General features: G+C 45.1%; 1 protein-coding gene across 3 annotated transcripts in view; it reads left to right on the top strand.

Annotated features, from left to right (window-relative positions):
* The window catches only part of LOC109891664 (arf-GAP with coiled-coil, ANK repeat and PH domain-containing protein 3), a 156,627-nt gene that overhangs the window by 58,668 nt on the left and 79,888 nt on the right, over window positions 1-18,071 (top strand). For all 3 annotated transcript variants that reach the window (XM_031825776.1, XM_031825775.1, XM_031825777.1), the window contains exons 3-4: window positions 6,016-6,135; window positions 7,787-7,840. In XM_031825776.1, coding sequence (XP_031681636.1) covers window positions 6,016-6,135; window positions 7,787-7,840 — 174 coding nt within the window. The remainder of the gene's footprint in view (window positions 1-6,015; window positions 6,136-7,786; window positions 7,841-18,071) is intronic.

The raw sequence follows: 18,071 nt of genomic DNA, 5'->3' as shown, positions 1-18,071 counted from the left end.
CTGTCCCTGTCTCTGACCATGTCTCTGTCTCTGACCATGTCTCTGTCTCTGTCTCTGTCCCTGACCATGTCTCTGTCTCTGACCATGTCTCTGTCTCTGACCATGTTTCTGTCTCTGTCCCTGACCATGTCTCTGTCTCTGTCCCTGACCATGTCTCTGTCTCTGACCATGTCTATGTCCATGTCCCTGACCATGTCTCTGTCCCTGACCATGTCTCTGTCTCTGACCATGTCTCTGTCCCTGACCATGTCTCTGTCCCTGACCATGTCTCTGTTTCTGTCCCTGACCATGTCTCTGTCCCTGACCATGTCTCTGTCTCTGTCCCTGACCATGTCTCTGTCCCTGACCATGTCTCTGTCTTTGTCCCTGACCATGTCTCTGTCTCTGTCTCTGACCATGTCTCTGTCTCTGTCCCTGACCATGTCTCTGTCTCTGACCATGTTTCTGTCTCTGTCTCTGACCATGTTTCTGTCTCTGTCCCTGATCCTGTCTCTGTCCCTGACCATGTTTCTGTCTCTGTCCCTGAACCTGTCTCTGTCCCTGACCATGTCTCTGTCTCTGTCCCTGACCATGTCTCTGTCTCTGTCCCTGACCATGTCTCTGTCTCTGTCCCTGACCATGTCTCTGTCCCTGTCTCTGACCATGTCTCTGTCCCTGACCATGTCTCTGTCTCTGTCTCTGACCATGTCTCTGTCTCTGTCTCTGACCATGTCTCTGTCTCTGTCCCTGACCATGTCTCTGTCTCTGACCATGTCTCTGTCTCTGACCATGTTTCTGTCTCTGTCCCTGACCATGTCTCTGTCTCTGTCCCTGACCATGTCTCTGTCTCTGACCATGTCTATGTCCATGTCCCTGACCATGTCTCTGTCCCTGACCATGTCTCTGTCCCTGACCATGTCTCTGTCTCTGTCCCTGTCCCTGATCCTGTCTCTGTCCCTGACCATGTCTCTGACCCTGTCTCTGTCCCTGACCATGTCTCTGTCTCTGTCCCTGACCATGTCTCTGTCCCTGATCCTGTCTCTGTCCCTGACCATGTCTCTGTCCCTGTCTCTGTCCCTGATCCTGTCTCTGTCCCTGACCATGTCTCTGTCTCTGTCCCTGACCCTGTCTCTGTCCCTGACCATGTCTCTGTCTTTGTCCCTGATCATGTCTCTGTCCCTGACCATGTCTCTGTCTTTGTCCCTGACCATGTCTCTGTCTCTGACCATGTCTCTGTCTCTGTCCCTGACCATGTCTCTGTCTCTGACCATGTTTCTGTCTCTGTCCCTGACCATGTCTCTGTCTCTGTCCATGTCTCTGTCTCTGTCCCTGACCATGTCTCTGTCTCTGTCCCTGACCATGTCTCTGTCTCTGACCATGTCTATGTCCATGTCCCTGACCATGTCTCTGTCCCTGACCATGTCTCTGTCTCTGTCCCTGACCATGTCTCTGACCCTGTCCCTGTCTCTGTCCCTGACCATGTTTCTGTCTCTGTCCCTGACCATGTTTCTGTCTCTGTCCCTGTCCCTGATCCTGTCTCTGTCCCTGACCATGTCTCTGACCCTGTCCCTGTCTCTGTCCCTGACCATGTCTCTGTCTCTGTCCCTGACCATGTCTCTGTCCCTGTCCCTGATCCTGTCTCTGTCCCTGTCCCTGATCCTGTCTCTGTCCCTGACCATGTCTCTGTCCCTGTCTCTGTCCCTGACTCTGTCTCTGTCCCTGACCCTGTCTCTGTCCCTGACCATGTCTCTGTCTTTGTCCCTGACCATGTCTCTGTCTCTGACCAAGTTTCTGTCTCTGTCCCTGACCCTGTCCCTGTCCCTGTCCCTGACCCTGTCTCTATGACTGACCCTGTCCCTGTCTCTGTCCCTGTCCCTGTCTCTATGACTGACCCTGTCCCTGACCCTGTCTCTGTCTCTGTCCCTCTCTCTATGACTGACCATGTCCCTGTCTCTGTCCCTGACCATGTCTCTGTCCCTGACCCTGTCTCTGTCCCTGACCCTGTCTCTGTCCCTGACCCTGTCTCTGTCTCTGTCCCTAACGCTCTCTATATGACTGACCATGTCCCTGACCCTGTCTCTGTCCCTGACCCTGTCTCTGTCCCTGACCCTGTCTCTGTCCCTGACCATGTCTCTGTCCCTGACCATGTCTCTGTCTCTGTCCCTGTCCCTGATCCTGTCTCTGTCCCTGACCATGTCTCTGACCCTGTCTCTGTCCCTGACCATGTCTCTGTCTCTGTCCCTGACCATGTCTCTGTCCCTGACCATGTCTCTGTCTCTGACCATGTTTCTGTCTCTGTCCCTGACCATGTCTCTGTCTCTGTCCATGTCTCTGTCTCTGTCCCTGACCATGTCTCTGTCTCTGTCCCTGACCATGTCTCTGTCTCTGACCATGTCTATGTCCATGTCCCTGACCATGTCTCTGTCCCTGACCATGTCTCTGTCTCTGTCCCTGACCATGTCTCTGACCCTGTCCCTGTCTCTGTCCCTGACCATGTTTCTGTCTCTGTCCCTGACCATGTTTCTGTCTCTGTCCCTGTCCCTGATCCTGTCTCTGTCCCTGACCATGTCTCTGTCCCTGTCTCTGTCCCTGACTCTGTCTCTGTCCCTGACCCTGTCTCTGTCCCTGACCATGTCTCTGTCTTTGTCCCTGACCATGTCTCTGTCTCTGACCAAGTTTCTGTCTCTGTCCCTGACCCTGTCCCTGTCCCTGTCCCTGACCCTGTCTCTATGACTGACCCTGTCCCTGTCTCTGTCCCTGTCCCTGTCTCTATGACTGACCCTGTCCCTGACCCTGTCTCTGTCTCTGTCCCTCTCTCTATGACTGACCATGTCCCTGTCTCTGTCCCTGACCATGTCTCTGTCCCTGACCCTGTCTCTGTCCCTGACCCTGTCTCTGTCTCTGTCCCTAACGCTCTCTATATGACTGACCATGTCCCTGACCCTGTCTCTGTCCCTGACCCTGTCTCTGTCCCTGACCCTGTCTCTGTCCCTGACCATGTCTCTTTCCCTGACCCTGTCCCTGACCCTGTCTCTGTCCCTGACCCTGTCTCTGTCCCTGACCCTGACCCTGTCTCTGTCCCTGACCCTGTCTCTGACATTACAAATGTCATATTATGTCTATATACAGTGTTGTAACGATGTGCAAATACAAAAGGGAAAATAAATAAGCATAAATATGGGTTGTATTTATAATGGTGTTTGTTCTTCACTGGTTGCCCTTTTCTTGCGGCAACAGGTCACAAATCTTGCTGCTGTGATGGCACACTGTGGAATTTCACCCAGTAGATATGGGAGTTTATCAAAATCGGGTGTGTTTTTGAATTCTTTGTGGATCTGTGTAAATTGAGGTTAGGTTAGGAAGGTTAGGAAGTGCATCTCAGTTTCCACCTCATCGACCTGATTCTGCTCTGCATGTATTATTTGGTGTTTTACGTTGTACGCTGAGGATATTTACCCAGGATTCTGCATGCAGAGTCTCAATTTGGTTGGTGAGCGGACCCCCAGGACCTCACAACCATAAAGGGAAATGGGTTCTGTGACGGATTCTGTCTCTGTCTCATTTCTTTCTTACACTTCAGTTTATTTTAGTAAATACTTTCTTAACACAATTTTTCTTAAAACTGCATTGTTGGTTAAGGGCTTTGTAAGTAAGCATTTCACTGTAAGGTGAAATGTTGTATTAGGCGCATGTGACAAATATCATTTGATTTGATTTACTATAGACCCATTTCCCCTCCTACACTTTTTTAAATTTTACACACTCAACAACCGTCTGTACAGAGTGTAATCATGGACCATTTGATGTATAGGATTCTGTCTCTCTCTCTCTCTGTCTCTCTCTCTCTCTCTCTCTCTGTGTCTCTCTGTCTCTCTCTGTTTCTCTCTCTCTCTCTCTCTGTTTCTCTCTCTCTCTCTCTCTCTCTCTCTCTGTTTCTCTCTCTGTTTCTCTGTCTCTCTCTCTCTCTGTCTCTCTGTCTCTCTCTCTGTCTCTTTGTCTTTCTCTCTCTCTGTCTCTCTGTCTTTCTCTCTCTCTGTTTCTCTCTCTATCTCCCTCTCTCGCTCTCTCTTTCTCTCTCTCTCTCTGTTTCTCTGTCTCTCTCTCTCTCTGTCTCTCTGTCTCTCTCTCTCTCGCTGTTTCTCTGTCTCTCTCTCTGTTTCTCTGTCTCTCTCTCTCTGTTTCTCTCTCTCTCTCTCTGTTTCTCTCTCTCTCTCTCTGTTTCTCTCTCTCTCTGTTTCTCTGTCTCTCTCTCTCTCCTATTCTATTAGAAGTAACATCTAAGTTATTACTGACAGTTACTGGATGAAGGCATGCAGCTGAAGCTAGCGCTGTATGAAGAAGGTCAAACCACCCTCAAGGTGACTTAGATAGGGAAAGCATCAAACAGCTCGTTGTGCTACTAGGATATAGAATGTAAACACACACACGCATTTACGTCCCTCAGACACTCAACACACCAGCCCCCATTGAATGAACACCGCAACCCTAGTTTTTATTTATTTATTTAACTTTTATATAACTAGGCAAGTCAGTTAAGAACAAATTCTTATTTACAATGACGGCCTAGGAACAGTGGGTTAACTGCCTTGTTCAGGGGCAGAACGACAGATTTTTCCCATGTCAGCTCGGGGGATCCGTTCTTGCAACTTTTCAGTTAGTGGTCCAACACTCTTAACCACGAGGCTACGCTGCCGCCATCTTGTTTTAACATGATTCACCAAACCATGTCTGTTTCTGTGACTAATCACAGATTAAAGATTGAAGTCAGATTCCCGGATACCCGAATGTAGCTTTAATTAAGTCATAGTGGTGGTTTAGTTGGTTAGTTAGAGCATTAGTTAGACTCTAACTAACCAACTAAACCACCAGTATGGCCAGCAGTCATTGTCCCCATCTGCCCCCTCCTGCATTATTTCAGCTCCAGGGATCATGACCCCTTACCCTCTGACCTTAAATCCCATCTCTGAGTGTGACCTTCCTCTGGGGTCAGACAGAAGGGTCACCATCAGTGCGATTAGCTCTGTTTAACTCTGGGCTCCTTTCAGTCATGTTTTAGGAGGTGAGTCGAGCTCCTTCCCATGGTCAACTCCAGTGGTCTAGTGCACTGGTTCTCAAACCTGGTCCCGGGGACCCAAAGGTAGACATTTCCCTTAGCCCAGTCTAGACTAAGGGGCCTAGACTGAATCATGAAGAACATCCCCAGATCATTATTCCTCCTCCACCAAACGTGTCTAATGGAGAGAGAGAGAGAGAGAGCAGTTATTTATGGACAGATCATTTCCGGGTCATGAATTTGCACTGCGATCCTTCATTCAGATGACTAGACCTGGAAAGACCTCTCTTCCAAATGTCACCCTTATTCCCTTATTTCAGTCGTTCTCAATCCTGGTCCCGGGGACCCAAAGAGGTGCACATTTCGGGGGGAGGGTTCGGGGGGGGGGGGGAGGGTTCGGGGGGGGGGGGGGGGGGGGTTCCCCAGCACTACACAGCTTTGAGGATTTGAATCAGGTGTGTAGTACTAGGGCAAAAACTAAAATATCCTTTGGGTCCCCAGGACTTGATTTGAGAACCAGAGGCAGTGCATTGAAAGTATAGGGAGCGTTTATTTATTCAGCGCGAACAGTGATCAGAGTTTACCCACCTACAGTACCAGTCAACAGTTTGGACTCATTCAGTTTTAAACAAATATATTTTTACAGTTTTCTATATTGTAGAATAATAGTGAAGACATTGAAACTATGAAATAACACATATGGAATCATGTAGAAACTAGAAAAAAAAGTGTTCAACATATCAAAATATATTTGAGATTTGAGATTCTTCATAGTAGCCACCCTTTGCCTTGATGACAGCTTTGTACACAACACATTTACTACACAACATATTTACAACACAACATATTTACTACACAACACAACACATTGACACTGGGTTTGAGCTACAATACCTGAATACCCTCTCAATACTTTTAAATGGCCGACTCAAACTGAATAACCCAAACCTATATTTCTCTCTCTCTCTCCCTCCTTCTCCTAGCTGGTGAAGTTATGTAGCGGTATGATCGAGGCGGGCAGGGCGTACGTAAGCGCCAACAAACTGTTTGTCAACGGCATCAAAGACTTGTCTCAGCAGTGCAAGAAGGAAGAAATGATCTCTGTAAGTACCCTGCTACTACACAAATATTACAACCACATGACGTCACAACACAATCAGAACGATTTCACGCCGGGAAGATTTAAAAAGAAATATGTCTATATAAAGGTACCACAGTTGACAGTGCATGACAGAGCAAAAACCAAGACATGAGGTCGAAGGAATCCTCAGAGACAGGATTGTGTCGAGGCACAGATCTGGGGAAGGGTACCAAAACATTTCTGCTGCATTGAAGGTTCCCAAGAACACAGTGGCCTCCATCATTCATAAATGGAAGAAGTTTAGAACCTGCAAGACTCTTGCTAGAGCTGGCCGCCTGGCCAAACTGAGCCATCAGGCTCGAGAGTTTCTCTGTGGAGATGGGAGAACCTTCCATAAGGACAACCATCTCTGCAGCACTCCACCAATCAGGTCTTTATGGTAGAGTGGCCAGACGGAAGCCACTCCTCAGTAAAAAGGCACATGACAGCCCCTTTGGAGTTTGCCAAAAGGCACGTAAAGGACTCTCAGACCGTGAGAAACAAGATTCTCTGGTCTGATGAAACCAATATTGAAGTTAGAGGGGAGTTAGAGTGGAGTTAGAGTGGAGTTGGAGTGGTTGTAGAGTGGAGGTAGAGTGGAGGTGGAGGTAGAGTAGAGTGGAGGTAGAGTGGAGGTAGAGTGGAGTTAGAGTGGAGGTAGAGTAGCGTTAGAGTGGAGTTAGAGTGGAGGTGGAGTGGAGTTAGAGTGGAGGTAGAGTGGAGGTAGAGTTAGAGTAGAGTTAGAGTGGAGGTAGAGTTAGAGTGGAGTTAGAGTGCAGGTAGAATTAGAGTGGAGGTAGAGTAGAGGTAGAGTGGAGTTAGAGTGGAGGTGGAGTTAGAGTGGAGGTAGAGTAGAGGTAGAGTGGAGTTATAGTGGAGGTGGAGTTAGAGTGGAGGTAGAGTAGAGTGGAGGTAGAGTAGAGTTAGAGTGGAGGTAGAGTGGAGTTAGAGTAGAGTTAGAGTGGAGGTAGAGTTAGAGTGGAGGTAGTGTTAGAGTCTAGTTAGATGTAGAGTGGAGGTAGAGTTAGAGTGGAGTTAGAGTTAGAGTAGAGTTAGAGTGGAGGTAGAGTTAGAGTGGAGTTTAAGTAGAGTTAGATTGGAGTTAGAGTGGAGTTAGAGTGGAGTTAGAGTGGAGTTAGAGTTAGAGTGGGGGTAGAGTGGAGTAGAGTGGAGGTATATTAGAGTGGAGGTAGAGTGGAGGTATATTAGAGTGGAGGTAGATTAGAGTGGAGGTAGATTAGAGTGGAGGTAGATTAGAGTGGAGGTAGAGTGGAGTAGAGTAGAGGATGTCTGAAATAGAGATACTTCACCACATTCCTCTAGTCTCTACATTCCTTAAAATGTCCCCTCTTCAACAATAACAGTTGAAATATAAACAGCATTGTCCAGACCGAGACCATCTTCCCCCCTAGCTGGTGAAATATAGACGTGAAGATATTAGGAGAGATTCATGAGAGAGATCTGAGACCTTCTTTACTGCTTCCCACAGAAATGTTTTTTCAATATATTGAATTGAACTTCCTGTACAAGCCTGCTAGCTGTCGGAGTAGCATGAATCTCAGTGATGATCTGTGAAGTGAACATCAACTCACTACAGTCATATGTGTAACCTGAAGGTCTCCCTGTGTCTCTAGGAGTGTCTGGAGAAGTGTGGGGAGAGCCTGCAGGAGATCGTCAACTACAACATGGTAAGACACACACACACACACACACACACACACACACACACACACACACACACACACACACACACACACACACACACACACACACACACACACACACACACACACACACACACACAATCACACAAACACACACACACACACACACACTACACACACACACTACACACACACAAAATCACACAAACACACACTACACACACACACACACACACACACACATACACTACACACACACACACACAATCACACAAACACACACACACACAATCACACAAACACACACTACACACACACACACACACACACACACTACACACACACACACACACTCACACACAATCACACAAACACACACACACACACACACACAATCACACAAACACACACTACACACACACACACTACACACACACACACATACACTACACACACACACACAATCACACAAACACACACACACACACACACACACAATCACACAATCACACACACACACACACACAGTGCATTCGGAAAGTATTCAGACCTCTTGCCTTTTCCCACATGTAGTTACACTACAGCCTAAAATGGATTAAATACTTGTTTCTCCTATTCAATCTACACACAATACCTCATGATGACAAAGCTAAAACTGTTGTTTTTTTTGCAAATATCTTTACATTTTTTGTTGAAATACCTTATTTACAGAAATATTCAGACCCTTTGCTATGAGACTCGAAATGGAGCTCAGGTGCGTCCTGTTTCCATTGATCATCCTTGTTGAAACATCTCGATTGGAGTCCACCTGTGGTAAATTCAATTGATTTGGACATGATTTGGAAAGGCACACATTTATCTATTTAATGTCCCACAGTTGACAGTGCATGTCAGAGCAAAAACCAAGCCATGAGGTTTAAAGAATTGTCCGTAGAGGATTGTGTCGAGGCACAGATCTGGGGAAGGGTACAAAAAAAAATTCTGCAGCATTGAAGGTTCCCAAGAACACAGTGGCCTCCATCATTCTGAAATGGAAGAAGTTTAGACAATTTTGGACCTGACCTCAACTTTTCCCAAAATGCTGTTCTGCAGGATGACACACTCTAAAGTACATAGCAAAACATTTTGGTTGGTTCACTTAAAAAATACATTCAAATCTTTCGCCTAATTCTGTTATTCGCTCAAATTCTTTGTTTCGTTTTTCCTTTTTTTTGGTCCCACAAATATTTCTGGTTTTCCTCCAGTTTAAAAAAATAAATAAATGGAAAAACAACTAAATGAGATGTTCTGTGTTCACAACAATGTTTAAACCACATCAGGGGACGACTTCTGAGTTCTGAAAACAAAAATGAATGTGATGAGTTTGCAAATCAAATACTTTGTGGTGAAAAAACGAGTAAGTTCAACTTTATTTATTGTACTTTAGATTAATTGTTGTGTTGTTAGATTCTGAAGTTTACATACAATTAGTTTGGAGTCATTAAAACTAGTTTTTTCAACCACTCCACACATTCTTGTTAACAGACTATAGTTTTGGCAAGTCGGTTAGGACATCTACTTTGTGCATGACACAACTCATTTTTCCAAATATTGTTTACAGACAGATTATTTCACGTATAATTCACTGTATCACAATTCCAGTGGGTCAGAAGTTTACATAAACTAAGTTGACTGTGCCTTTAAACAGCTTGGAAAATTCCAGGAAATTATATAATGGCTTTAGAAGCTTCTGATAGGCTAATTTACATAATTTGAGTCATTTGGAGGTGGAGCTGTGGATGTATTTCAAGGCCTACCTTCGTCAGGGTAGCCTAGTGGTTAGAGCGTTGGACTAGTAACCGAAAGGTTGCAAGTTCGAATCCCTGAGCTGACAAGGTACAAATCTGTCGTTCTGCCCCTGAACAAGGCAGTTAACCCACTGTTCCTAGGCCGTCATTGAAAATAAGAATTTGTTCTTAACTGACTTGCCTAGTAAAATAAAGGTAAAATTAAAAATTTAAAAATTAAACTCAGTGCCTCTTTGCTTGTGTCACTTAGTTATCTTTGTTTTCTTTATTATCTTGGTTAGGTCGGGGTGTGACGAGGGTGGTTTGTGTTTTTTGGTCTTTTCTAGGGGTTTTTGTATATCTATTGGTATTGTCTAGGTAAATGTAGGTCTATTGTGGCCTGAATTGGTTCCCAATCAGAGACAGCTGTTTATCGTTGTCTCTGATTGGGGATACTATTTAGGTTGCCATTTTCCATGTTGGTTTGGTGGGTTATTGTCTATGTGTAGTTGCATGTCAGCACTAGTTGTTTATAGCGTCACGGTCTTTTTGTTGTTTTTGGTTGGTTAGTTTGTTTAAATGTTCTTTGTGTTTTTAAAAGAAGAATGTACTCAAATCACGCTGCGGCTTGGTCTCATCGTTACGACGAACGTGACAGAATAACCCACCAAACCAGGACCGAGCAGCGTGAAAGGGAGGAGCAGACGTTATGGACTTGGGAGGAGATTTTGGACGGAAAAGGATCCTGGACATGGGAGGAAATAGTAGATGGAGCAGGACCCTGGACGCAGCCTGGGGAGTATCGCCGTTCTAAGTAGGAGAAATACAGGAGAATAGAGGAACGAAGACGATATGAGGGTACACGGCTAGCACGGAAGCCCGAGAGGCAGCCCCAATCATTTTTGGGGGAGGGGGCACATGAGGAGATTGGCTGAGTCAGGTAGGAGACCTGAGCCAACTCCTCGTGCTTACAGTGGGGAGCGTGTAGTGGCCTAGCCAGTCTCCAGACCTGAACCCAATAGAAAATCTTTGGAGGGAGGTGAAAGTCCGTATTGCCCAGTGACAGCCCCAAAACCTGAAGGATCTGGAGAAGGTCTGTATGGAGGAGTGGGCCAAAATCCCTGCTGCAGTGTGTGAAAACCTGGTCAAGAACTACAGGAAACGTAAGATCTCTGTAATTGCAAACAAAGGTTTCTGTACCAAATATTAAGTTCTGCTTTTCTGATGTATCAAATACTGATGTCATGCAATAAAATGCTAATTAGTTACTTAAAAATCATACAATGTGATTTTCTGGAGTTTTGTTTTAGATTCCGTCTCTCACAGTTGAAGTGTACCTATGATAAAAATTACAGACCTCTACATGCTTTGTAAGTAGGAAAACCTGCAAAATCGGCAGTGTATCAAATACTTGTTCTCCCCACTGTATATAAAATGTGGAAAAAGTCAAGGGGTCTGAATACTTTCCAAATGCACTGAATGCGAGCACACACACACATTGAGATTGTCAACTACAACATGGTAAGACCCACCCATATACACTCACTCTGTCTCTCTTTCTCACACACACACACACACACACACACACACACACACACTCTCATGCATATGCATGAGCGTACAGAGCCTCCAGCCTCCTGTTACCACATGGTAAGACACACACACACTCTGTTCTTCCATCTTGAGTCCAGAGTGTTCTGCTCTGAGCCAGAATTGGAGAGAATGTTTAGAATTAGAGCACACAGCTGTGTAGGACAGACAGAGAGTACACACACAAATACACACAAACACACACATATACACACACACACACACTGTGCTGCTTCCATATGTGATAGGCATGATGAGTGCCATGGGGTCTCTGAGCCTGTTAAGCAGGGGTCATAGGTTTGGTAGTTGTACAAGTTAATGGGGTGGGGGGGAGAGGGAGATAAAAAGAGAGTACGAGAGAGAGGGAGATAAAGAGAGAGTACGAGAGAGAGAGAGTTTGGTAGAGAACTAGTTGTAAAAGTTAAGGGAGAGAGCCAGAGAGGGAGACAAGGAGAGGGAGCGAGAGAGCAGGAAGAAAGAGAGGAAATTCCTGTCTTTTTAACAGTTGAGCTAAAATCTCCTAAATCCTTCCTGTCGTTTAACTAGTCAGCTCTTAGGGACCATTCCCTCTTCTCTTCCTCTCTCATTCTTCCCTCTCCTCACATATCTGTGGTCATCACAATGTTTTTATGGTCAGATCAGGATTTAGGCCTTCTAATAAAATCATGCTACTGGTGTTTGGTGTTTTTGATGTTGACCTAGTTTGTAATCTCACCTCTAAATAACTTTTCAACAAATTTCAGCCAAAACGATGAGAAGAATGTTCCTGCTGCCAGATATTCAGCCGTTTCTAGTTTGGACGTTGTAATAATAGCATCTGGTTTGGTGTATTTTGGCCATTCAGGGACACCGTACCAGCTGACAGGTGCAGATTAGTGGATGATTTTTTTTTCTCTCTCTGTCTCTCTCACTCTCTCTCTCCTCTCTCTCTCCTCTCTGTCTCTCTCACTCTCTCTCCTCTCTCTCTCTCTGTCTCTCTCTCTCTCTCTCTCTCTCTCTGACTCTCTGTCTCTCTCTCTCTCTCTCTGTCTCTCTCTCTCTCTCTCTGTCTCTCTCTCTCTCTCTCTCTCTGACTCTCTGTCTCTCTCTCTGACTCTCTGTCTCTCTCGGTCTCTCTCTCGGTCTCTCTCTCTCTCTCTCTCTCTCTGTCTCACTCTCTCTGTCTCTCTCTCTCTCTGACTCTCTCTGTCTCTCTCTCTCTCTCTGTCTCACTCTCTCTCTCTCTCTCTCTCACTCTCTCCTCTCTCTCTGTCTCTCTCTCTGTCTTTCTCTCTGTCTCTCTCTTTGTCTCTCTGTCTCTCTCTCTGTCTTTCTCTCTGTCTCTCTCTTTGTCTCTCTCTCCTCTCTCTCCTCTCTCTCTCTGAGATCAGAAGAGAACATGGAATATCTCTAACGGAATATTCAGACCTTCTATTATGTGGGGGGCAGTTTTAAGGAGTCATATAAAATGGCACACAGGTACATGTCCTGATTGGGGAAGGGACTGTGGATCGGTCTCTGTCCGTCCATTAGTCACACGTGACATCTCAGGCAACGTGGGTGAACATACGTCTTGCCATAGAGATCCAGCATTTAGAAAAACATGACCCTGATTGTCCCAACGTGGGAGCTGTGTTAATGAACTGAAATGTGTGAGTGACACCAGAGAAGAAGAAGGGAAGTGAGAGGGTTTTTCTTCCCGCCTCATCAAGCACAGAGTTTTTGTATGAAGGATCGATGAGAGAGAATCTAATTTGGTTAACAAAAACATTTAATGTCTTATTTTCTACGTGGGATTTGATCCGATAGAAGTTTCATAGTGCTTAGGTTGTTACCAGTGTACTGACTACATGTACAAATGACCTCTAACCCCTGTACACAGACTTAGTACCGGTGCCCCCCTGTATATAGGCTCGTTATTCTTATTGTGTTACTTTTTACTATTACTTTTTATTTTAGTGTACTTGGTAAATATTTTCTTAACTCTTCTTGAACTCCACTGTTGGTTAAGGGCTTGTAAGTAAACATTCACCGTGAAGTCTACACTTGTTGTGTTCGGCGCATGTGACAAATAAAGTTTGATTTGATTTGACACGTGACATTCCGTGGGGAAAAAACAAACACTTTATATCAGAGTTGTACCTGTTGTTCACTTGCGCATCGTTTACCGTTGCCTCGTTTACCGTTGCCTCGTTTACCGTTGCCTCGTTTACCGTTGCCTCGTTTACCGTTGCCTCGTTTACCGTTGCCTCGTTTACCGTTGCCTCGTTTACCTTTCCCTCGTTTACCGTTGCCTCGTTTACCATTGCATCGTTTACCGTTGCCTCGTTTACCGTTGCCTCGTTTACCGTTGCCTCGTTTACCGTTGCCTCGTTTACCGTTGCCTCTTTTACCGTTGCCTCATTTACCGTTGCCTCGTTTACCGTTGCCTTGTTTTCTAAATCCATGTGTGTTTTGCCTATTTTATTGGTTTGAGGGTAGTTGAGGAGATTAGGGGAGGGTTTGGCCGGCCGGGATATCCTTGTCCCATCGCGCTCTAGTGACTCCTTGTGGTGGGCCAGGCGTATTGCACGCTGACTCGGTCGCCAGTTGAATGGTGTTTCCTCCAACACATTGGTGCGGCTGCCTTCCGCATTAAGCGAAGCAGTGTGTCAAGAAGCAGTGCGGTTTGGCAGGGTCGTGTTTCGGAGGACGCATGGCTCTCGACCTTCGCCTCTCCCGAGTCCATAGGGGAGGTGCAGCGATGGGGCAAGACTAACTACCAGTTGGATATCACAAACAATAAATACATAAACATAGCAATATTAATATTATGTAAAAAGTCAGTGTTTGTGCTTTTCACGTCTGAGAGAGCCTTTTTATGTCTCTATTTTTGGTCAGGGTGTGATTTGGGTGGGCATTCTATGTTTTGTTTTCTAGGTTGTTCTATTTCTTTGTGTTTGGCCGGTTGTCTCTGATTGAGAACCATACTTAGGCAGCCTTTTTCCTACCTGCCTTTGTGGGAAGTTGACTTTGTTTGTGGCACTATGGCCCTCGTAAGCTTCACGGTCGTTTCATTGTTTCTTGTTTTGTTGGCAACATTTAACAAATAAAAAAAGTTATGTACGCTCACCACGCTGCACCTTGGTCTCATTCCGACGTCAGAGGTTGTTCCAGCTACTTAAACTTAAGGATGTTTTAAATATTTCTTTAGGATGTGTTATAGGGCTGCAGTTAGCCTAGCAATTAAGAGTGTTTGGCCAGTAACTGAAAAGATGCTCTCCCCGAGCCGACTAGGTGACAAACCTGCCAATGTACCCTTGAGCAAGGAACTTATCCCTAATTGCTTCTGTAAGTTGCTCTGCATAAGAGCATCTGCTAAATGACTAACATGTAAATGTAGAATGCTTGATTTGTGGACCAATGTGTTATAACAGGTCATGGGAATAAAAAATAAAAAAAACACTATTTAAACTATCATTAATTCTAGTTAGGTTATCTGGTTGTCCTCCTTCAGGTCTCTAATGGCTGACTGTAGCTCACTGTGCTGCTATTTCACCTGATACACCATACTGGTCTCCTCTGCCTGCTGTTGACTGCCTCTCCTCTCATGTCGGCAGGTCAAGGATTTCTGTGTCTGAGTCATTTTTTGTTAGAGGAGAGTCTTGGAGATGGTGCTGATATCAGAGCTTGGAGTGGTCTTCTCCTGGGTTGTGGTCTGTGGAGAGGCTTGGAGTGGTCTTCTCCTGGGTTGTGGTCTGTGGAGAGGCTTAGAGCGATGGTGCTGATATCAGAGCTTGGAGTGGTCTTCTCCTGGGTTGTGGTCTGTGGAGAGGCTTAGAGCGATGGTGCTGCTATCAGGGCTTGGAGTGGTCTTCTCCTGGGTTGTGGTCTTTTGAGAGGCTTTAAGTGGTCTTCTCCTGGGTTGTTTCTCCTCTCCTTTGAGGAGAGGCTTTGAGTGGTCTTCTCCTGGGTTGTTTCTCCTCTCCTCTGAGGAGAGGCTTTGAGTGGTCTTCTTCTGGGTTGTTTCTCTTCTCCTCTGAGGAGAGGCTTGGAGTGGTCTTCTTCTGGGTTGTAGTCTTTGGAGAGGCTTTAAGTGGTCTTGTCCTGGGTTGTTTCTCCTCTCCTATGAGGAGAGGCTTGTTACTCCTTTTTGTTTCTCCTCTGAGGGACCAGAAGTCTTCCCACGCTGCTTTCTGACCCCTGAACCATGACGATGCCATTATGGTAGACGATGTTAACGGTGAGGGAGGGGCCGCTTTCATTGTTGTCTTCATTGATTGGTATCCGTCTGCTTTTTCCAAAACCATTCTTTCTCTGTTTTGGGTATTTGGCGCACAGGGCAGTGTGCCAGGCTTATGTATGAAATAAGAGATGTTGTTGTTTTCTTCCCCTCTAGAATTGATAAATCTTCTACCAAGGTCTCGGGTGACACTCTCATTACTTTACTGGAATGTTATTTAGAAATAATCAGATTCTGACAGGAGAGGCCATTGGAGTGTAACTTTACTGTGACCTGTCAACTACGATGAACGCTGTAACACCTACTCTTTAACTAGCTGTCTCGAAGACAGTTCATATCATTAACTAGCTGTCTCGAAGACAGCTCCTGAAAATCATTAACTAGCTGTCTCGAAGACAGCTCCTGAATGTCTTTAACTAGCTGTCTCGAAGACAGCTCCTGAAAATCATTAACTAGCTGTCTCGAAGACAGCTCCTGAAAATCATTAACTAGCTGTCTCGAAGACAGCTCCTGAATAACATTAACAAGCTGTCTCGAAGACAGCTCCTGAAAATGATTAACTAGCTGTCTCGAAGACAGCTCCTGAAAATGATTAACTAGCTGTCTCAAAGACAGCTCCTGAATGTCATTAACTAGCTGTCTCGAAGACAGCTCCTGAAAATGATTAACTAGCTGTCTCTAAGACAGTTCCTGAATATCATTAACTAGCTGTCTCGAAGACGGCTCCTGAAAATGATTAACTAGCTGTCTCAAAGACAGCTCCTGAATAACATTAACAAGCTGTCTCGAAGACAGCTCCTGAAAATGATTAACTAGCTGTCTCTAAGACAGTTCCTGAATGTCTTTAACTAGCTGTCTCGAAGACAGCTCCTGAAAATGATTAACTAGCTGTCTCAAAGACAGCTCCTGAATGTCATTAACTAGCTGTCTCGAAGACAGCTCCTGAAAATGATTAACTAGCTGTCTCTAAGACAGTTCCTGAATATCATTAACTAGCTGTCTCGAAGACGGCTCCTGAAAATGATTAACTAGCTGTCTCAAAGACAGCTCCTGAATAACATTAACAAGCTGTCTCGAAGACAGCTCCTGAAAATGATTAACTAGCTGTCTCTAAGACAGTTCCTGAATGTCTTTAACTAGCTGTCTCGAAGACAGCTCCTGAAAATGATTAACTAGCTGTCTCAAAGACAGCTCCTGAATGTCATTAACTAGCTGTCTCGAAGACAGCTCCTGAAAATGATTAACTAGCTGTCTCTAAGACAGTTCCTGAATATCATTAACTAGCTGTCTCGAAGACGGCTCCTGAAAATGATTGATTAGCTGTCTCAAAGACAGCTCCTGAATGTCATTAACTAGCTGTCTCGAAGACAACTCCTGAAAATGATTAACTAGCTGTCTCGAATACAGCTCCTGAATGTCATTAACTAGCTGTCTCGAAGACAGCTCCTGAAAATGATTAACTAGCTGTCTCGAAGACAGCTCCTGAATGTCTTTAACTAGCTGTCTCGAAGACAGTTCATATCATTAACTAGCTGTCTCGAAGACAGCTCCTGAATGTCATTAACTAGCTGTCTCGAAGACAGCTCCTGAAAATGATTAACTAGCTGTCTCGAATACAGCTCCTGAATGTCATTAACTAGCTGTCTCGAAGACAGCTCCTGAAAATGATTAACTAGCTGTCTCGAAGACAGCTCCTGAATGTCTTTAACTAGCTGTCTCGAAGACAGTTCATATCATTAACTAGCTGTCTCGAAGACAGCTCCTGAAAATCATTAACTAGCTGTCTCGAAGACAGCTCCCGAATGTCTTTAACTAGCTGTCTCGAAGACAGCTCCTAAAAATGATTAACTAGCTGTCTCAAAGACAGCTCCTGAATGTCATTAACTAGCTGTCTCGAAGACAGCTCCTGAAAATGATTAACTAGCTGTCTCTAAGACAGTTCCTGAATGTCTTTAACTAGCTGTCTCGAAGACAGCTCCTGAAAATGATTAACTAGCTGTCTCAAAGACAGCTCCTGAATGTCATTAACTAGCTGTCTCGAAGACAGCTCCTGAAAATGATTAACTAGCTGTCTCTAAGACAGTTCCTGAATATCATTAACTAGCTGTCTCGAAGACGGCTCCTGAAAATGATTAACTAGCTGTCTCAAAGACAGCTCCTGAATAACATTAACAAGCTGTCTCGAAGACAGCTCCTGAAAATGATTAACTAGCTGTCTCGAAGACAGCTCCTGAATGTCATTAACTAGCTGTCTCGAAGACAGCTCCTGAAAATGATTAACTAGCTGTCTCGAAGACAGCTCCTGAATGTCATTCATTAGCTGTCTCGAAGAAAGCTCCTGAAAATGATTAACTAGCTGTCTCGAATACAGCTCCTGAATGTCATTAACTAGCTGTCTCGAAGACAGCTCCTGAAAATGATTAACTAGCTGTCTCGAAGACAGCTCCTGAATGTCTTTAACTAGCTGTCTCGAAGACCGTTCATATCATTAACTAGCTGTCTCGAAGACAGCTCCTGAAAATCATTAACTAAGCTCCTGAATGTCTTTAACTAGCTGTCTCGAAGACAGCTCCTGAATATCATTAACTAGCTGTCTCAAAGACAGTTCATATCATTAACTAGCTGTCTCGAAGACAGTTCATATCATTGACTAGCTGTCTCGAAGACAGCTCCTGAATATCATGAACTAGCTGTCTCA

This window comes from Oncorhynchus kisutch, linkage group LG5, assembly GCF_002021735.2.
Source record: "Oncorhynchus kisutch isolate 150728-3 linkage group LG5, Okis_V2, whole genome shotgun sequence".
Lineage (NCBI taxonomy): Eukaryota > Metazoa > Chordata > Actinopteri > Salmoniformes > Salmonidae > Oncorhynchus > Oncorhynchus kisutch.
Note: the sequence above shows the minus strand (reverse complement) of the source record. Positions and strands in the feature narration are given on the sequence as shown.